The sequence below is a fragment of the Emys orbicularis genome, chromosome 11 (assembly GCF_028017835.1).
Source record: "Emys orbicularis isolate rEmyOrb1 chromosome 11, rEmyOrb1.hap1, whole genome shotgun sequence".
Lineage (NCBI taxonomy): Eukaryota > Metazoa > Chordata > Testudines > Emydidae > Emys > Emys orbicularis.
The window spans coordinates 46,594,738-46,616,043 of NC_088693.1; the positions used below are offsets into that span (position 1 = coordinate 46,594,738).

The 21,306-nt window shown below is 42.4% G+C and overlaps 1 protein-coding gene across 1 annotated transcript in view; it reads left to right on the forward strand.

Annotated features, from left to right (window-relative positions):
• Window positions 1-20,220, forward strand: part of PPP1R1C (protein phosphatase 1 regulatory inhibitor subunit 1C) — an 84,372-nt gene extending 64,152 nt beyond the window's left edge. Inside the window, exon 5 of the mRNA XM_065413772.1 lies at window positions 20,132-20,220. Within this exon, the coding sequence (XP_065269844.1) occupies window positions 20,132-20,220 (89 nt within the window). The remainder of the gene's footprint in view (window positions 1-20,131) is intronic.
• Window positions 20,221-21,306: the final 1,086 nt, after the last annotated feature.

Consider the following 21,306-nt stretch of genomic DNA (forward strand, 5'->3'; position numbering starts at 1 on the left):
AAGCACATACAATTCAGATTTTTGACATAAGACAAGTAAACTGGATCAATTAATCTGAAACTCGCAGTGCATGGGATTTGCAGAAGATGAAAGCAGTTAGCTTATTGACTGAACACATATTTGAATTTTCTAGTGAAGATTTTGGTGCCACTTTGGGTTTAAAAAGTCCACCTTACCAAAGTGCTTTCTGACTACTCCTGCTGAATTCAGGAAGAATGAGTTTCTTTTCTAAAGAGACCAACCTCGGATGTTGTGTGGCCAGGGCAGTAATGATAGCTTTAGAGCTCCCATTAATGAATCTTGTGATGTACCTCACGATGCAGAAGAAAAATGGTCTTTTTGGTCACTTTGCTCAAAACACTGTGGAGAACCTGTGCTAGGAGTTGTGGAAAGTAAGGCAAAGATGGGGAAAAATAAAAAGAATGAAGGCGAATGAAAAGACCAAGCCCAAGGGAAGGAAAAGGGGAAGGATAATGCCCACGAAAAGAACAGCAAAGGAGAAAATGAAGAAAGCCAAGCAGAAGGATTTTGATGCCATGCAGAAACTTGGGGAAGCTGAGAGAGGAGTTAGAATAGTAAAAGCTCTACTGAAGAAGACATGCAGGGGAAAGAGAGGTCTCATCTTCGATTATTCTCTGCCTCCCCATGTATCTCTCTCTCTCTTTCCCTCTCCTCAGCTGCCTATTGCCTTCCTGTCAAATACTTTCTGAACTCAAGATGTGGCAATTCCTTTCCTCCCCTGTTTGAGGTTTCACAGCCTCTGGCATATGCCAGGAAGTGAGATGGTAGCATCACAGTGCAACTTTCCAAGAAGAGGACAGCAGTTGGGGATTTCCAGCTGCATTGTGAACCGCAGACACTGGAATCGGATTTGCCCACGAAAAGGGGATTGAGAAGAGCTCATCAAAAAATTTTTCAGTGGAATAGTTTTCCATTTAAAATGCAAGTTACACAGAAAGTGCAATGTTTTATGGGACTGTGACAATTTCAGCAGGAAAAGGTCAAATCCCTTCAGTTAATTTCATTTTGATGTTTATATTAAAGTATTAATTTTAATAGATTATATCAGATGTGGCCAAACTTACTGACCTTCTGAGCCACATATGATAATTTTCAGAAGTTTGAGAGCCCCGACCAGGCATGCCTTGCAGAGTAGAAGCCACGAGCCTCCCATTCCCGTAGGGCAGAAGCCCCTAGCCCCACCACCTCACCGTAGGGCAGAAGACCCAAGCTCCCCCCTCCCCTCCAAGTCTGGTAGTTGGATAATGGTGGGGGGGCTCTGTGAGCCACATTATAATGTAAAAGGCTCGTGAGCCATGGTTTGGCCACGCCTGTATTATATGTAACACATACCATACATTTTATAGAAGTCTAAATGCAAGGAATCAACATAACATTGAAATGAAATATTTTGACACTATCAAAACCAAACACTTCAGTGGTCCTGAACTGACTTTTTTTTTTTTAATTTTGATTTCACAGGGAATTTTAAAATTTTGTTTTTCATTCTTGAATAGAAGGGTTTTTTTCTGACTATCCTGTAGAATGGAAATACCAGCTCTAGAATTGAGGATGACACATGGATTGGTGGGCCAGCTTTGTGCATGTGGTATAAAGTCCCTTTGGGGGAAGGATAGCTCAGTGGTTTGAGCATTGGCCTGCTAAACGGAGGTTTGTGAGTTCAATCCTTGAGGGGGCCACTTAGGGATCTGGGGCAAAATCAGTACTTGGTCCTGCTAGTGAAGACAGGGGGCTGGACTCAATGACCTTTCAAGGTCCCTTCCAGTTCTAGGAGATAGGATATCTCCATTAATTAAATAAAAAGTGGAGCTCTGTGCAGCTGCACAAAATGGAGTCCTCAGACTGCCGTATCATTTTTTATGTGCACTTATAAAATCCAGATGCCCCATCTGATACGTTACACTAACAGTGTTGTGCATTGCCACAGATGTCACCTCCATGGGGAGAGTAAAAGAAAAGACACCTAGTGTTACTTTTATACAAAGTCTGTTATTATTAGAATTAGGGGAACATTTGAGGTTTATTTTTCACTTCAGAATGAAACAAAGATTTCATATTCAGAGCTCTTAAATAATTCTGCACTAAATTACAGCCATGTTACCCCATTGAAGTCAATGGACTCCAGTGGGCATTCAGCACATTGTATGTTTCAGCAAAACATCTGTATAGAAAAGGGCCCCAACCCAAACTTCTGGTGAAATTTGGATCCAGATTCTTATCCAGATCAGAACTTAACAACTGCCCCTGTTTAATGAGCTGAACCAAACCTCAGTTTATAAGCAGTCTTTAATTTAGAGAGAGTTTGAATTTGGCTCTGGACTTTGCGGTGTAAGTCCATCTCTGCAACTTCACCAGAGTTTCTCAGCGTGTAAATCAGTGCAAAAACTGTCCCTCTGTATAATAGTTTTAGCCTAAAGTTCAAACTCCTCCATATTCCCAGTCTTTCCTTTTCCTACATAGCCTGGGCCAAATTCTGCCTCCGGTGTAACCTTATTGAAGCTAGTGGGGTTGCATGGGGTGAAAATCTACACAATATTTGTCTCCCTGAGAATAAAAGTTTTGCCTGTGTGCAAAGATAGCTATCAGGAGAGAGTCCCTGTAACAGGGTGGCTGGCCCATTAAAAGAAACTGGCTCAGCTCTCCTGCACCAGTCCAGATGCTGCCAGTGAGGTCAATTAAGAGGGCAAGGGGGGGCTATAAAAGATGAGAGTGAGAGCCCACTGGGTCAGTCAGGAAGAGCAGGAGATGAGTGTGGCCAGAAAGAGGAGGTGGTTCCTGGGAAAGGTCTGAAGGCAGGACAGTAGCAAGAGGGGTTTGCTGGCTGGTGTCCCCAAGCCAGAGGGCTGACGGTAGGAGGAACAGCAGCAGAGGGTGAGTCCTGCTAGCTCTATACGGGAGAGCTGGAGCCAAGGGCCAGAGAGGGCTGAAGACAGGAGGGGCAGTGGAGGGGCTTACCACCTAGCAGCTCCTTGCCGGAGAGCTGGGCCTCAGAGAAACCAAGAGAGGCTCCCAGCAGTGATGCCGTGGGGGTTCCTGTTGCGAAAAGCGAGGCTGTGCCCCAGCAGGTAGGGGCAGAGGAACAAAATAGGACTGATAAGGAGTCCAGGTATGGTGGAAGACTCTGGACTGGTGATTAAACCCCCTGGACAAATACTTGATGGTGGGGTTTTTTTGACAGTTGTGAGACTGACAGTCATCTGATTGTAAATAGTTTTGTCTTTAAAGGTAGTTAAAAGACCTTGGGTAGATTCACAAAGGGATTTAGGTGCCTACCTGCCACTTCAGGTGCATAAGTCCAAAACTTGAACACAAAGAGAGGTTTCCCAGCTGTCAACCCCAAGTGGAGATAAATACCTCCCTCTGCCTGGAATTAGGCACCTAACTTCCTTTGAGGGGTGGAGCTTAGGCCTCTACCCTTCCTCAGCATTGCCTACTGGCTAGCTTAGGTGCTCCCTACTCAGTGTGCTGGCTTTTTAAAATTCCATTTCTGCCCCAGGAATCGCATAGGAAGCCTGGGCACCTAACTAAGGGCAGAGGATTTCACTGGGCAACAGGGCACCTAAAGTTAAACGTTGAAATGCAGAACTGAAAGGCTTGTCTGCATGGCCAGATAGTGTGCGGTAACCAGGATGTAAATCTATAGCACCTTAGCCTGCCATGCATTAACTGGCCATGTGGATCCTGCTGCCCTGTACTAGAAGGTCTGTAGCAGAATCTAGATGGCCAGTTAGTATGCAGCAGGCTAGAGCACTGTACAGTCACACCCCTGGCTTGCTGTGTGGACAAGCCCTATGTCCCCTCTGTGGATTTAGTCCCTTGATTTTCTTATTCTTAAAGGTTAACACGTCACAAAGTGAACAATTGGTCTTAGAACATCTCAGCTCATAGGTGCAATTCTGATTATGTACTTAGCATGATTTTCAGCGTCCCTGTGGGCACCGCACCTTTGAGAAGCTGTCTCTACTGATTTAATTTAAGCACACTAGCTGTCAGCTATTATACGATTATGGGTAACTGAGATGACAAAACGTCAGCCAGAAAACTCCAACTCACACGCAAACCCAGACATCCAACCTCTGCTGCCAACCCCTCAAGCAAGTGCCTGTAAAGAGTAAAGAGATGAGTGTTGCACATATATGAGAAACTATCACATATGTGCAAGGTCTAGTTGAAGTTTGTGACGTTGTGCAGTCTACATGGTTTTATAAAAACATAATAAGTGAATATAATGTAACTGGGATAGTTTTATAAAAAATTTGATAATAAGTGACTATAATGCAAATGGGATATGCTTTGTGCAAAAGGTCTCCTGTAAGGTATCATTACAAAGCTCATAAGTTACTGAGTGTGATCATCCTATTTGTAGAAATGTACCACTCTTGTATCTAAAACTAGAAATATAAAATGTAACTCTGAGGGCCTATTGTAATTATGTAAAGTGTGGGCCATTAATGATGGTTTGGAATCTTGATGACTCCCATTGTCTGCAGATGGCTGTTTACCTGTGAGTCTCCCTGTATATGTGTGTGCTGGCAAGTGAGTAATGAAGTCTTGCAGTGACATGTGATCATGTCACCTGAACTGGAATCCATCTTTAACCTGGTGCTTTTCCAGTGAGGGGAGGGGGTGGAAACCCAGAGGAACAAAGGGTTCCCGCCTTATGCAAAAGATATATAAAGGGGTGGAAGAGAACAGAGGGTGAGAGGAGCCATCATGGAGAATCCCCTAGCTAACACCTAAGCTGGAACAAAAGCTGTACCAGGGGAAAGAATTGTGCCCAGGCCTGGAAGGTGTCCAGTCTGAGAAAAACTTACTGAAGCATCTCTGAGGGTGAGATTATCTGTATTTAGTTTGATTAGGCATAGATTTGCGCATTTTATTTTATTTTGCTTGTGACTTACTTTGTTCTGTCTGTTACTACTTTGAACCACTTAAATCCTACTGTCTGTATTTAATAAAATCACTTTTTATTTAGTAATTTACTCAGAGTATGTATTAATACCTGGGGGAGCAAACAACTGTGCATATCTCTCTATCAGTGTTATAGAGGGCGAACAATTTATGAGTTTGCCCTGCATAAGCTTTATGCAGGGTAAAACGGATTTATCTGGGTTTAGACCCCATTGGGAGTTGGGCATCTGAGTGCTAAAGACAAGCACACTCCTGTGAGCTGGTTTCAGGTAAACTTGCAGCTTTGGGACAAGTGATTCAGACTCTGAGTCTTTGTTAGAGCAGACTGGAGTGTCTGGCTCAGCAAAACAGGGTGCTGGAGTCCTGAGCTGGCAGGGAAAACAGAAGCAGGGGTAGTCTTTGCACATTGGGTGGCAGCTCCCAAGGGGGTTTCTGTGATCCAACCCGTCACAAAGTTGTTGTTGGAATATTGGCCCGAGAACCTTCTTACATAAAGATCAGTTGAGAACTGGGTCTTGCTTTCAGCAGGCTAAATTGAAGGCAAGTGGAGCCTATTATAAGCTGAAACATCTATTTGGCTGACTGCGGGGGCTTCTGCTTATTATCTGACGTCTTAAGCCTGGCTGACTTGTGCAGTGGGAAGGCTAGTGGGGGTGTTAGGGAATCCGCAAAATGAGATGTTTACATACTAGTAAGAGTTGCTTGGAGCTATGAAAGCCTTAACTGTTTACACTTTTAGAGGCTGTCAGGGAGAGATGTATACTAGTCAGTAACAAGGTAAACTGACCTCAGTCTCTAGTACATGCTTTATTCAATCTGTGGAGGATTTACAACAGCATTTTTGTGTTGAGGCTGCTGCTTTGTGCTAATCAGATCACACTAATGCTGCTTAAAGAAACATTTAAATGCAGGGAGAGGAAAGGGAATAGAAAGTGCAACTTGAGAGAATAAAATGGAAAACAGCCAAACACCTGTAATGTGCATGTATTGGCCACTTATAGTGCTTGTTGTGGCAGCAATGACGAGGGGCATATTGATTTTAGTGAGGGGAGGATTAAGCCCAGATTTTTGTAATTTAAGACTTAACAGGAGCTAAGTGGGCAGTTTGGTGACACTTAACAGGCATTTAGCAAATGAGTTCATTCCTGTTGCATGATTGCTGAATGACCATTTGTGATGGTTTATGGGGTTATGGTGCACTGCTGGGTATGGTGATGATATTCTAGAGATGCTACTCCAGCTGTGACCCACATAAAACTGTCATGTTTGCCAGTAGTTTGTTTTATTTGTTTATCGTCACTGTATATGACACAGTGGTGGACGCTATAGAAAGCTTAGATTGTGTTACTGAATAATTTCTTTTAGTTGCATGACTTCATTTCCTACCCATGCGCCTGTGGATAGACAGGGAACAACCACCCCATATTATACTAACCCTACATTTTTTTGTCACTGAGTTACAATGCACTAAAACATTAACATGCTTAAAGCTGGCACTCTTTCCTTATCCACTGTTGTAAACTCTTGTTGGTGATAATGCCATGGAATCCATAGCACGTGCTGTAATCTGTAGGCACTCCAACACCTGTTAAGGAATGAGCCTTAAGTTTGCATTTCCTTAATTACTTTAAATCAGAATGACCATAATGCAGGTTTTGTATGCAGGGACGACGAGGGGGGGGGGGGGGGAAGCCGGTACAAATTACCGGGGCCCGGCGGTCCGGAAGGGGGCCCAGGGCCCAGCTTCCCCGGCTTCCCCCACCCTTCTCGTCGTCTTACCGGGGCCCGGCGGTTCGGAAGGGAGCCCGGGGCCCAGCTTCCCCTCCCCCCTCTCATCGGCTCTGTTTAGCCAGTCCGCCTTTGCTGGGGGGCCCGAAAAAATTTTTTCACCGGGGCCCGAACCTGCTCTCGGCAGCTCTGTTTGTATGTCAATGAACCACACAGTTGTGCCTTTTAACTCTAATTTTGGGGCCCGATGCATTGTTAGCATTGTCTTTGATATTTTACACACATTTATTCTAAGTAAACTGCAGCTGTTTGAAATCGATTTCTAATTGTAACTGAAAATTAAAATCAAGTACTGTATAGACTTCATCCTCTTTCCAGTGAAGAAAATGACAAAACTCCCATTGACCTCAATAGGAGCTGGCTCAAGCCCTGTATTTTAAACAGTGTAACAACCCTGGTTGTGTTCATGCAGCCCATTGACTCACTCGAGTAAGGGTGGCATGACTACGGTCTGCATCATGGGCCAAAACCTGAAGTTCTTGATTATTACAGTACTTTGTCCTTTCTCAGGCAAAACTCCCACTGACTCAGCGGGCCAAAGCTAGCTGGAGGGACATCTCTTATTTAGGGTTCAATTGTGATACCACCATAGAGCACAGGGTAGGAGATGATGTGATATTGCCCTGCCTCTAGGAGAGCTCCTGGAAGCATTGTGCTTTAGACAGCTACACTGCCTTCAGGAGCATCTGCGGAGCACATCTGCTGTGCCTGCCTTGAAGGAGGGCCCATGTGTGCTTCCCCAGAATGGGGCCAACTCTGCCTGGCACAGAAAGTGAGTAGGGGCATAAGCACACAACCTGCGAGGCATCAGATGCTGGCAGTGGCACTAGACTCAAGCCATCCTTGTACGCAGAGGAGGAAGGGAGGGCACAAGGGGAAGTTCCTTTAGCGTCCTCCCTTCACACCTGCACAGTCACCCAGTTATAACCTGGCACTCAGCACGGAGTCAATCTCCCATTGACTATGCTACCCTCAACTGAGCTCTGACTGCAGTGGCAGTTTGCCTGAACAAGGCGATTAAGTGAAAATGAATAAACCTTGCAGAACAATCCCTTGCTACAGATTGCAAGTCACTTATGCAAAGGGAAAAGAAGAAAGCCCAAAATAGGCACTTGGGAAACTCTATCACTTCCCTCCTTGCTGCCTGATTTACTGTTTTACAACTGCCTGGGTCTCTTTCTTCAGTACATCTTAAACTATTTAAGGACTTAATATAGCTAGGATAAAACTTAAACTGTTTTGTCAGAGGAGTTTTGATTAATAAGGTTAAAGGGCTTAGGGTATATTTTTCCACTGTGGTGTGTGGGAAATTAACTAAACATTTTCCATAAACCATAATGAGATGAGAGTTGTGCTTCTTAAATCTTTGTCATATGAAAAAAATTAAGTACAATAATGCATATTTGGCATCTACATTATATAGAACCTGGCCAACATATACAGTGTAATATAACCTACAGTGTATGTATGTATGTAAAATATTTGGAAGAGTAGACAAGTATATGGAACTATTATGAATTTTATGTATGTGGAATTAAAATGATTTCCAATGTGTTATAGGGATTTTATTGGAATGTGAAATTGGGACTTTTTTGCACATCACGTATATTTTACATTTATATACAGAACATTTGAATCTTTGTTTAAAAAATAATTCAATGATGTACATCATGCTGAAAATGCTTCCACTCTCTGAAAAATTAAAATAAACAGTGCCAACTGTTTGGCCAGTAGCATTGACTTTATGGGACAGCATCTTGGCTGGAGTCACTGTCATAGGTCTATTGATTTCACTGAAGCTGAGTTCAGTGGAGTTATGCCAATATACACCAGCTGAGCATCTGCCCCTATATGCTTGCTGACCTTTAGAGGAGTAGTGGAAATGAACTGAACCACCAGGTAGCTGAAGGCAGTAATCCACACATTATCTCTTCCTGAATTCTTACTGGAGCAGGGCGAATGGACGATAGTTAAGCAGCAAGAGCTGGAGCCTACAGGCTGCTGAGCTGAGGAAAGATGTGGAGAGGGAGCATGCTTGCTGCATACTTTGCACCTGTGAAAGGAGGCTTGTATATAGTGGGCCTGATCCTATAAAATGCTGAGTGCCATCAACTTTCACTGAAGTCAACAACAGACGAAGGTGTTTTACACCTTGCACGATTGGGCCTGGTGTACAGAAATGTGCAGCAGGCTGAGCAATGTGACTAACCTCTGTACCTAAAAGGTGTAGCCAGGGCAGAGATGCTTGAGCACAGTCCAGTGACAGAGCTGCTATGCTTAGCCACCATTGTTTAGAAGATTCAGTCACTCCTCCTGCCAATCCGGAGTAATGGCTCATTCATGTGTGCCTAAGAGGTGCACTTAGTAGAAACTGAAAACAGGGGCAGCTTTGAGGGGCTTGGTCCTGACCATAGCCCAGAAATGCACTTGATGATTGTAAGAAAGCAATAGCTCTCCTAGTGAGAGGCTCCGTGTCTCCTGCCCTATGCTGGGTACAGTTCCTGCAGGCCCCCACCACTCGGCAGCACCCGTTCCTCTCAACTTACTGGATCACAGCTTTCAAAACACCATGTTTAGCAGCCCTCAGCATTGTTCCCCCTCATCTGATGCCAGGCAAGACAGAGGCCTAAGAGATTGAGTTTGCTGCTGGGTTAATACGCCTCTACCTCGATATAACGCTGTCCTCGGGAGCCAAAACATCTTACCGCGTTATAGGTGAAACTGCGTTATATTGAACTTGCTTTGATCCGCCGGAGTGCGCAGCCCTGCCCGCTCGGAGCACTGCTTTACCGCGTTATATCAGAATTTATGTTCTATCGGGTCGCGTTATATTGGGGTAGAGGTGGATATGCTTGGGTCTAAAAGCTGAGCTCTGTCAGTGCATGTAAACAGCCTCACATGCTGCTTCAAGTATCATCTCGTGAATAGAAAACAGTTAAAAAACTACAAATAAGGGAACTAATGGTCTGATCCTACAAGAACTCCCAGTGCAGTTCACTCATTAAAGTAGGAGGGCATTGTGGGTATGTGGAGCTCTTAGCAGATCAAGCCCTAAGTCAACTTTCACAGCCTTTAATAAAACCCAACTATTTCTGATATTTTTCATTTTCCAATATAATTTTGTTTAAAATATCCATGCAGGTTGTGCACTAAGGGTTCAGAACAGATCTTTGTATAGAGATGTCAACATTTTCCAAAGGCACGTGTGCTTTTGGGACCGTCCGTTTCTCACTGCTCTATCTCAAACACCACAAAGGGGCCTCATTTTCAGAAAGTGCAGCACACTGACCCTCTGAAAACCAGGCCTATAAGGGGACTCAGGGAGGGCAGCAAAAATCAGCCATTTTGGAAAACTTAGGTTGAGACATTTTGTCAAGTCCTGAAGGTTTGTCACTTTTATTGTGTATATACACATAACAGAGCAAAAAGCAATTTCTTTCATAACAGGAGTGCGTAGGTTTTTGTTTTTATTACTATGTTTTTAAATCTGTTACATCTGCAGGCAGTGAACAGGCAGATTCTATTAAATGTAATGGTAATCACCACTCCTCAGGCACCATACAGCAGCAGAGAGTAACTGAGGCAGATGATCAGCTTATGAAACCAAGGCGGAAAGATACACCATTTCAGCACCAAGCACCGTTTGTTCCAGGTAGGGCGCTTCAAGATGCACAATAGACTTTTAGATAGCGAAAGCCTTATCCAATTTCTCATTGACATTGATGAGCCTTTCTTTTGACTTTTATGGGAGTTGGACTAGGCACTACGAAATGAAGACTAAGAATGTAATGGGGCTTTTGTGGGAGTTTCTGTTGCTGGGCCTTTCTGAGAGGAATGAGGGATGTGCCACGTTGGCATTCAGGTGTTCCAATGCTCCCACCCGCCCCTCCCCTCCTCTCCCAATGTAAACCATTTGTGTTCTCCTGTTCGTGGATACTGCCTGGTACTTGGGGGTAGGAGTGTGGGATACAAATCTTTGGCAAGGTATGAGGGGCCAGATCCTTACCTGGTGTAAATTGGCATAGTTTCACTGAAGTCAGTAGAGTGATGCCAATTTATGACAGCGGAGGACCTGGCCCATTCTTTCTCTAGACTGGTATTCAGAGGGGTGGAATGAACCCAGAGACCAAGTACATCACCACTATGAGGCACTTGGCGTCCACTGTGATCCCAAGACTTATTCCTTGGCCATGTGGTACCCATTTTAATTTTCTTTTATAAACTGTGTTTAAAAGACACATGCACACAAACACACACACACACACACACACACACACACACACAAAACCTCCACTTCTGAGACACGAAGTGGCACCATGTGAATGAGCATGCTCCAGCCAATATAATGATGTATAAAACTGAGTTTATTGCTAATAAGGGACTTGATTGTGTGTGTGTGTATGTATATTCTTTGAATATATTGGTAACTAGCCCTCTGAAGATGTATTAAAACATAGAAAATCAAAAAGATTAAGAAGATATTTCTAGAACGCTTGTTTTTCTGTCTCTAAATTATTTTCCATAAAACAGAAGCGTCTTCTCTTCAGATACTAGAAATCCAAATTCCTGTTGGAACACTAGAAATCCCATTGTACTATTGGCATCAGTTGTGTCCTGTGCAATCATGTAGTGGAATAAAGGGATGTAATTCCAACAGCCTTTGGGCGTCCATGCAGAACTGTCTTGGATTGCAACCCCGGGCACAGAAGGTTGGGGAGAAAAGTGGCAGGGCACGCCAGAGGGGGTAGCCTCATTGGAAGCAGTACATTGTTTCCATGTGTGGAAGAGTTACTTTCAAGAGGGGAAGCAAAGAAGGAGTTGTGACTCTCTTTCAGTGTTCCCCTTGACGTGGCCAGCTACACACCACCTCATGCTCAGAGCTGAGTTTAAAGGCTCCACCTAGCCCTATCTGACATTGGACCAAGTCAGTTAACCTGTGTGTGCCTCAGTTTTCTTCCTGTATTGTTCACTATGCTGTACAGAAGTGCCTGCCTTAATTGTAAGTTATTTGATTTTAGGGGTCAGAGCAAACCTCAGCTGTACACTGTGGTGGAGATATGGGGCCATTTTTTTAAGCAAAGTAAAATAAGAAAATGAATTCCACATCCTTCAAAGGCATTAATGAGTTGTGTCATGTGTGCGCCATTTGCCTCAAATAACCATTGTTTTTGTCAAAAATAAATGAACTAACATATTCAAAAGTGATTTTGGGGGTGCCTCCATTTTTGAATGTCCAACTAGAGACAATTTAAAGAAACCTGATTTTTTTCAAAGGACTGAGCATCTGCCCTCTGAAAATTTGGCCACTTCAAAATGTCTCATGTTGGGGATTCAAATCAGTAGTTGTTTCTGAAAATCTTGGCCTGCGTGTTTCTCGTAGAGATGGGCCCAAACCCAAAACTTTGTATCCAAACACCCCTCTATACACTAGGGCGTTCAAAACATGAACTCAGATCTAAATCTGAGTTTTGCAAATAGCCATTATATGTCTAATGTGCCACAGCGTAATCCAAACATGTCTGGGCTTTGTGGGTGGGGACTGGGGAGGAGGCAGGGTACACAATGTTAATTCAGGCTCACACTATTAAATCAGTCCCAGATCTTATCTCCAATTTTTAGAACAGATGTAATTACAGTAACATTTGGTAATTTCACATCTTGTGCTACCGATTAACCTTCTAATCTGGTGTTTTGATCAGGTGGATAAAAGCAAAAGTCAAGCTGTTGATTAACCAGCGCAGATTTTATGATGTGACCATGGAAATGTCATAAAGTTGCTTCATTTGCACTCATAAATTATCAGGAATCCACAAATATGCTTTGAGGCAGTGATTTCATCTAAAATGCATTACCAGTTCAAAGTGTATTAGTGCACGCTTGCTGCAAACGGTTTGGCATTCAGGCTTTTTCCCTCAGCATTAATTGGATTAAATTATCTGCAGTGAAATCTGAGCCTTTGATTAAAACACTTCTTGGCCTGATGGGGTTAAGAAAGCAAGACAAGAAAAAGGGAAGGCTCAGGTAAAATAAAAAGCAGTGCTTATGCAGTCTTTCTTTTAGCGTGGGCTAGAGAATGAGTTTGAGCAAAGTAATTTTAAAGCACAGCCGCCTAAAGACACCAACCGATTGTTGGGTTGGGGAAGCAGGAGAGAAATAAGGGGCAAGAGAAATCAGAACGACGAGTGGAACTGAGAAATAGTGCTGTAGAACTGATGGTAGAAGAGCAAAACCACCTACAAGAAGTGAGGTTTCAGAGTAGAATTTAAAACCTGAGCACAGGGATTGCGGAGCAGCAAATGAACAGAGCAAATGTAATGGAGCAAGAAGAGTGTGAACAGAGTGACCTTAGGGCATCCAGAGTAGAAGCAGAACAGAACATCCTCTGAGTAAGCAACCTCAGGGCAGAGTGTCAACAGAGCAAAGAGTGAGAGGGGTGAAGCAAACTGAGCAGTGGCTCAGGGCAGCGCATATTGTGAAAGCAAAATAACCTTAGGGCAGAATATAAGCAGAACTGATCGAGAGCATGAGTGTAAAGATGAACTCACAGGATTATTTGCAGTCTGAAAAAACAGATATTTGGGGGCAAGGGAGACTCATTTATGGATCAGCACTCAGACATATCGCGTTACAATTATTATTATGAAATCTATAACTGTATATGTTGATCTTAGCTCTCTCACATGTACAGAGCAACATCTGCTGCCTAGAATTTTGCCCATTACATTAATATTGTATTGTTTTTTTCTGAGTGATATTTTAGAGTCTATATTTGTGGTTTGACCTTGGTAAACTCTTGTATTGATGGATATAGATAAACCCTGAACAGCAGCTGCTCTGGTACCTCTTTCTTACTATTAAAAAAGGGCAGAGGGTATGGAGTACATTGCTAATGTAACATGCATTAGAATCAGAATGAGAGAGGATAAGAAGAGTTTAGTTTTGTCTTTCCAGTTTTGTTTTCTACTTAATTAATACGGCTATGGAATCAGTTGTGAAGTCTATGATGGTGACCAAGGTTACAAAACTTTTACCTTAGTATCACAGGATAGATGATTGTTTAGTAAACAATTTAGATACTTCTAAATAAAAGGGTACTGGGTACAGATATGGGCACAACTCAGAGATTGGCCCAACTAGTTCAGAAAACGTAAAGTGCATTATCTCTGGCAATGTAGGATATTATTTTATTATCTGCTTATCGCTGGCTTACTGCTGAGTCAGCTAGTTCAAACCACATAATCTAAAAAGCCCTAGAAAGTGAACTTGGAGAGGCTTTAAAGGCTGTCTGTCTGTCTGTCATAGTATCTCTTTGGCCTTGTCATAACATTTTGTACCATTGCTGCCGCTATGGGGAATGTTGGGAGATCTTAGAGGTCTAGCTTAGGCACAGCTTTGTGACTTCCTGCATTTTTGCAGTCACGGATGTTCATTGCAGATTAGGTGAAAAAGCTAGAATTTTGTCCTGGTGGATTAAGCGGCTCCACCATGTGGTGCTTTAGAAGCATCCTAGGACAGTAAGGAAGTCATGTAACTTCCATCAAGGCTGAACAACAACAACAAAAGCTTTCACCTCTGAGAATACACAACAACACGAAAGCAAAAAGTCCCAGTTAAGTGAATTTGTTTCTTTAAACATTTGTAAACATTTATGGGGGTGCAACAATCCCAAACTTTTCCCAACAATATCTGGCTCGCTCATGTAAGTTAATGCTGACAATGTCAGTAGGACTTTTGCCTGCTTATGGACTGCCCAGTGTCAGAATTGTTGTGAGTAAGCAGTGGGCCAGTTAGCTGCTGAACACTGGTGGTTTCTGTGTTGCAGCAAGAAAACCTGACACCCAGTATATCTTGGGGCATGGGAGAGGGAAGCAGCTGTTTATTAAACGTGGTTAGATGTTATCAGGTATTTTGCCATCTGCACATCGTTGCACTCTAGGTTGTTTTACTGCGTAGCTAGGTGACACGTTCCGTAATACCACTGATCATATGGGCTTGCCTTCATCTTGGAAAACTGCAGTGCAATAGTTTGGAGCTTACTGTGTAATATGATGAGGCTTGTGACAAAGGTGATGGTGGGCTGTAGGTCGGGGAGATCAGTACTTAACACTGATTGTTTCCTTACGAAAAACACAGGTTTACATGAGAAACAAAAAGTTCAGTGTGCAATGCTCACTCAATAGTGTAACTCCCACTTTGGAATTGCACCCTAAAAAATAAACTTCACTCTTACCAAAATGTCATTCCACGGAACTACATCATACTGGTCTTATGTCCTGTGTCCTCCCCTTTAGCCATAGCTCTTGTTTCATCTCCTAAAAAAAACCCAACCCTTCAATACGAAATATTATGGCTCCTAGCAATTTCTGATTGATCTTTTTATTTCGTGTTCATTAAACAGGTACAGCAAATGTGCATATATAGCTTCTCCAGTGAGAAACAACAAGAGATGAATTTGCAGAGCCATCACATTGTTTTGAGTTGAATGCTCATAAACCTACATTTGTGGGGAATTAGAACACAAGTATTTCTCTTCTTTAAAGCCATTACCTAAAGCACTTGTCCCTGTTGTATGTGGGCACCCAAAATGTTGGGTTTTTTTTTTTTTCACTTCTCACAGTTATGCAGTCTGATGCAAGTGGTTTAAAACATACTAGATAAAGCAGAACTGTGTTGAAGGAGCTGGATTAATTTTGGGCACTTTTAGAAGTGCTGTGATGCTGCTAAGCCAGTGAAGAGGCCCATAATTTGCCTGCTTGATTTAAATCTGAATAACTGTTTGCCAATGATTTGGGTGCTGTAATTCTTGACAGTAACAGGAGATGACAACACAGTATGGAGCTCTGATTGACAATATTAGAGACAGGGCTGATAGCACTGCCTATTAAGGTTGCCTGACACCCCTTACAAGACCCTGTTTTAAGTTGTTTACAACTTTGCCAAATTTTAACTTTTGGGGATAAATTTTTTTTTTCATGTCGAGTGTCTGCCTCAAGCTGATCATTTTGGAACAATTTCAACTAAAAAGGTTCAGTTGTTTCTCAGAACGATGCTGGGAGGAAATGCATTGTTTTGCAAGGCTAGAAAATTCTTCTCTTTGGGAGACTGTTTGAATCCATGTGTTAGAGCAGGGGCTTGAAATTTGGCAAGGGGATGGCCTTTGTGTCAGGGATATGCCTTTTGCTTTTCCTGTGAAATTAAGCCCACACTTGGCCAATTTATAACCTCTTTGAAAAATCTTTTTGCACATGTTCAGTAGAGACATTTTACAGTTTAGTAATTAATATCTTCAAAGATTCCACTGAGCATGTTCCTATGTATTACAAGAGGAGGGTCTGGTGAGACTGGGACTGGTGTGGGGCGAGAGAGAAACTGTGATGGGGAGTTGGTGGGGAGAAGTAAGAAACTGTGATGGGGAGTTGGTGGGGGAGAAGTAAGAACCAGGAAGGGAGACTGGGCCTGGTTGGACAAGGGGACTGGGTGCTAGGGGGAGACTGGAACTGCCCAGGCATGGAGACTGGGACTGGGGAGAGAGTGGAACTCAGATGGGGAGCTTGGAGGAGGAAACTTAGGCCTGGCTGTGCAAGGAGACTGGGATGAGAAGCCTAAAGAGTGGAGATTGGGCCTGGTTAGATAAGGAGAATGGGACAGCGGCTAGGAGTCAGGGGTGGGGAAGAGGCAGGACAGGGACAGGTTGGAGTGGATGAAGCAGAAGGGATCAAACTTGGAAGGAACAGGCAGAGGACATTAGAGAACACTCCATGCCACAGCCTGCAACTGAACTCAAGACTTCTGAGTCTCACCCTTCCTCAGTTGTCAGCAAATATCTGTGACACTCACTGCCAAATGATGTGTCCCATCTACCTCTAGTGCTGGTCCACATAGAGGATAAGAACCTACTATTGCTATCAGTAACTATTTGAGCTCAAGTGACAGAGGTTGGTGTGGTAGATCTAATGGTTCCAACCCTGCTGACGAACGTAGGTGGTCAATTTGATGCCACGTTATATTTATTTTTTTCTGGCTTTTTAAAAAAAAATAGGAAATTACCCTCAAAAATTACATTAAAAAGTCAATCACTAAAAAAATTAGGAAATGCCAGAATTAAGGTTGCCTGTGAAATCTGAATATTTACCTATACAGGATTGAGTGCACATGCTTATCAGGTTCAGAACCATGGGCTAGATTCTGATCTCAGGTATGCCCTGTATAGTCCACTGAAATTAATAAAGTTACTCCAGATTTCTGTCAGTGTGTGACAAGTATCTGTCCCCATGTTTTTTAAGGTGGCAAATTACCTTAACTGTGTTTCTCATACAACACATTAGGTTATTGAAACTGAATAAGTGCCATTGACTGTAATTGCCTGCTCTTCATGCAACCCATACAATTTAACCCTTACGCTTCAGAAAAACAACCACTCTAGTGTAGTAATAGACTAGAACTGGTTGGTTTCATACAGTACCACATGCTAAGAGAATTACCATGACATTGTCTGCTATTGTTGATGGATAGAGCTGGGCAGGAACTGGATTTTTAATTTCTCAGGGAATACCACAATGTCAAATTTTTTTCTGTTATGAAACTGAACAAATGTAAAAAATTAAGTTTCCTGCCAAATGAAATTCTGGGGAAAAAATAATTTGGGGTCAATTTAAACATTTTGTTTTGATAATAGTGAACCATTTCATTCTGATTTTGATTTTTTTTATATATATATATATATATATATATATATATATATATATATATATATATATATATATTATATTCTAGTATGTAATAGAAGCAGTGACAGATTAAGGGTAAAGCACCAAAGCTCACCTTTCTGCGCCTCATATTATCAAAGCATCGCAGTATGAAGCTTTTCCATTGTGACACAAATATTGATCTGAGCCTATTATAGGCTTAATACATCCCTTTGATAGAGTTCATTATGTTCCACCAAGTTTTATATGACAATAGCCAAGCTTTTCAGAAGTGAGTAGGCATTTGGGGGCTTTTTGTTTTGTTTTGTTTTTTGTGGGAGGGGACACTTCCATTTTTGGGTGTCCAGCTTGAGCCATTGATTTTCAGAGGGCAGGTCCTTAACACTTTCTGAAAAGTGTCCCCTTTTAGGTGTCTCAAGCTTGGGTGCCAAAAAATTGAGGAAAATCTTGTGAGTTCTTCAGAAGGCACTTCAGAAAATCTTGGCCTCTAAGGCTATGTCTATACTTACGATGATGTGTGGAGTACAGACCCTGCATGGGTATAAATAGCAGCATAGACCGAGGCATTGCTCAGCCAAGCAGTGTACAGACACACAAGAACCTTAGGGTATATACCCTACATGCCCAAGCAGTGCCTCCCACATCTGCAGTGCTATTTTTAGCAGTGTAACACCTTGCTGCCTCGCCCCTATCAGCTCCTTTCACTGCCGCCTGAAGCTACGCAGTCCAGTGTGTAGCTACACCTCTCCTACATGCTGCTGCAAGCGTAGACAAGGCCTAAGGCTTATAACAATGGGATGCCTACAAATCAGACACGGTTACTTTGGGATGCTGAGGTGGCAAATGAAAGTATGCATGACTAGTACGGAAAAACACATTTGTGCTCTTGGAACAACTGCTGAAGAAAATTCTGTTTAAGCAAACATTTTATTCTTTGTATCGCTGCCGGTCTTGTCAGTTTTGATTATTGGTTACATGTCTGCATGGCAAGTGAGTTAGACTTAGTCAGAAACTAAATACAGTCCCAGCCATATAGTGACTACACATTGTGGGCTGTGGAGGTGGTGCTGAGACCTGGTCATAGAGGCCTTTTATGTTTGTTTTGGACCAGGAGTAATTTCAGACATGAATAATTGGCATGAAATTTGAGGTCACATTTTCCCCCTTTGACTAAAACAATGGGAGGGCTGGGTTTTCAAGCTAGTCCTCAAAACTAAATCACAGCACTATGAGGGCTATTGACGCGTCTTGCCTGGGTCCTACCTGGTATAGAGACACAATAAACTCCAATGTTCTTACTCCCTGTGGTCTCAGATCTGCAGTCCACTCAATCTATTCTCCATGAGGCATGTCAGGTGCCTCATTCCCCACATGATGTCACCCATCTTTGCTCCTACAGTACCTTCTGTTTGGCCAGTCCTGTGCTGTTTGAGAAACCTCTGACTAGCTGTAGCAGCTGCCCTGCTGTTTACAAAATTCTTCCTAAGCGGTCAGTGGAGCAGACATTGATTTGCAAGTGAGGTGATTAGGTTGTATGTGAAGATTGGCCTGGAGGTTTGATGGGATGCTTACTTAGTAAATTCCCTCTCAGGCAGCTACTGGTGCTGGCCAGATGCTGGGTCATGCAAAACTAGCGATAACATAATATAGTAACCAGCAGTCGGGGAAACAGAAGGAATAACAGCACATTGGGTGCACTACTCACCTTTAGAATTGTGCTTTAATTCATTGATCCCAGAACTGCCAGTGTCAAACCTTTCTAGCACAGAGGCACCCATAGATACAAGGAAGAGCCAGGGACTGCTATGTTTACATTTTTGGAGGGGTGTTTGTGGGCCTACCAAATTTCCCAGGGTCAACCATCATCTCATTATTTTGTGGCTGAGCAGAATGCTGTCCACTTCACGTTTGCCTTTGTATTCACCCCCATGGTATTTTAACAGTGGACAAAGTGCGCTTTGGTGATAGTTTAGGAAGTGCTCTGTGAACGTTTCAGATGAAAGGTGCTATTTAGAAGACATGAAATCAATCTGAATGTGATTTATCCAGTTTTTGTTTCCCAAAGCATGCTTTGGGTTGTATTCATATATGACTAATGATAAAGCACGTCGCTAGGACCATAGCGTGCAAAAGTCCATTGCAAAACTCCTGTTGACTTGCCTGGAAGTGACACATTTGTAGCAATGGCAAGATGAAGTTCCCAGAGTAGTTACGTTCTAGTTTTGTGGATGTTGCAAGGGATGAGTAACTTGTACAATCTTCTAATTAATTTACACAAAAGGTGAATTCATTTAGGAGAGGGGCAGCTGAGACCAAGCGTACAAGGATTTGGGCTCTGTGTCTGCACTGCGTCTCTTCTCCAAGAGATGTGTTTCAGAGCTCGCAATTAGACAGATGTTCTAAATTCCGCTGGCCAAGAACCCACAGCCATCTGCCATTATTTTAGCTTTTCAGGTGCTTAACTTGAGTGAGTGTGATATTGCTAGTCCAATCCAGGAGTGCTGTTGGGAATCCTGGAATGGAAGGAAATACTGTTCTATCACAAAAGGTGTAATATGTAATGCTTGTATGAATTGAAAGGTTATGAAAGACAGCACCAATGAAGTCACTTAAAAAACCTTTCCATTGTTTTGTGGGATTTTTGATTTAAACAGCCAGTCTGATTTGAATAAATGTGTCTTTAAATACGATCTTTATATTTGCAGGGGTTAAACATCTGAAAAGTCAGAACGACTCAGCATTCCCAGAGGAAGAAGAGGGTGTCAATGAAAGAGAAGAAGAATGGGACCATTAATTAGCATTGGGCTTGTGTAAGAAAGGTTATTGTGAATAACTGAACTGCTAAACTTTCCATACTTAACATGGAATTCCATTGCTTGTGTTTCTGAAACATTCTTCATCTCACCACTCCAGGCACACATAGCAGGATGCTTTCCGGGGAGCATTCCTTGACTGGATTTTACAGCACTCTGCAAACTTGTCCTGTGATACTTGTAACTGAAGATAAACATTTATTTTACAGTCATTTTTCTTTCCTTTTTTATGACTTAAAAATGTAATTTGCAAACATGTTAGTAATCTAACTTCAGTACTGCCAGAGCTTAATTACTGAATGTGATCTGTACTCCAAGACTTATTGTAAATAGTACCAATTTAAAAGTTACAAATAAATACTAAATTCATTTAGACATGATTTTATGTCGTGCTGTGCTTCTGTCTAACTTGAAGAGAAATTTTTAGGTAAGGTGAGTCTTTAGACCAGGAGCATCTTTTCGCATATTAGGGTTACACCTAGTAACATACTTCAAACCCAAGCTAAAGCAGAGATGCCTGCTTAATTCTGCACTGCATTAGTTCTTTGTAGCTTTCAGTGTATGTACTGCATATAACAGTTCACCACTTCTTGCTTTCCATAAAGGTATGTATCTGATACTGCTCAGTCATTCAGTGATACATTAACTGATTTTTCCTTTTTACTACTGAAGACAATCATATGAGAACATTAGGAAAATCTTTGATTTGGTGGAGACTGGCTGCCTCAAAATATTGGCGATAGGCTGCAGAACCTTTCCGCTCTAAGAGAGCTGGTTCAATTTTGGCCTGGTTCAATAGTGCTGTTACCATTTGACAGCTCATGTCAAGTTCTGTGAGTGCTGAACATCAGGAAAGCTTATGAAGGAGCAGAAAATGAGATGGGGTGGACAAATCATACTTCTTTAAAGTTGTATTTAACATATTGTTCCCTATTTTTAATGGTCCATCTTTAAACCAAGGACAACCTTTCACAACCTGTAGAACTGTGGTAGCTAAGGTTGTCCTTGGTATAAAGATTCATTTTGAATTTAGCCTTTCATCCCCTTGAGTCCCACTTGATAAGCCA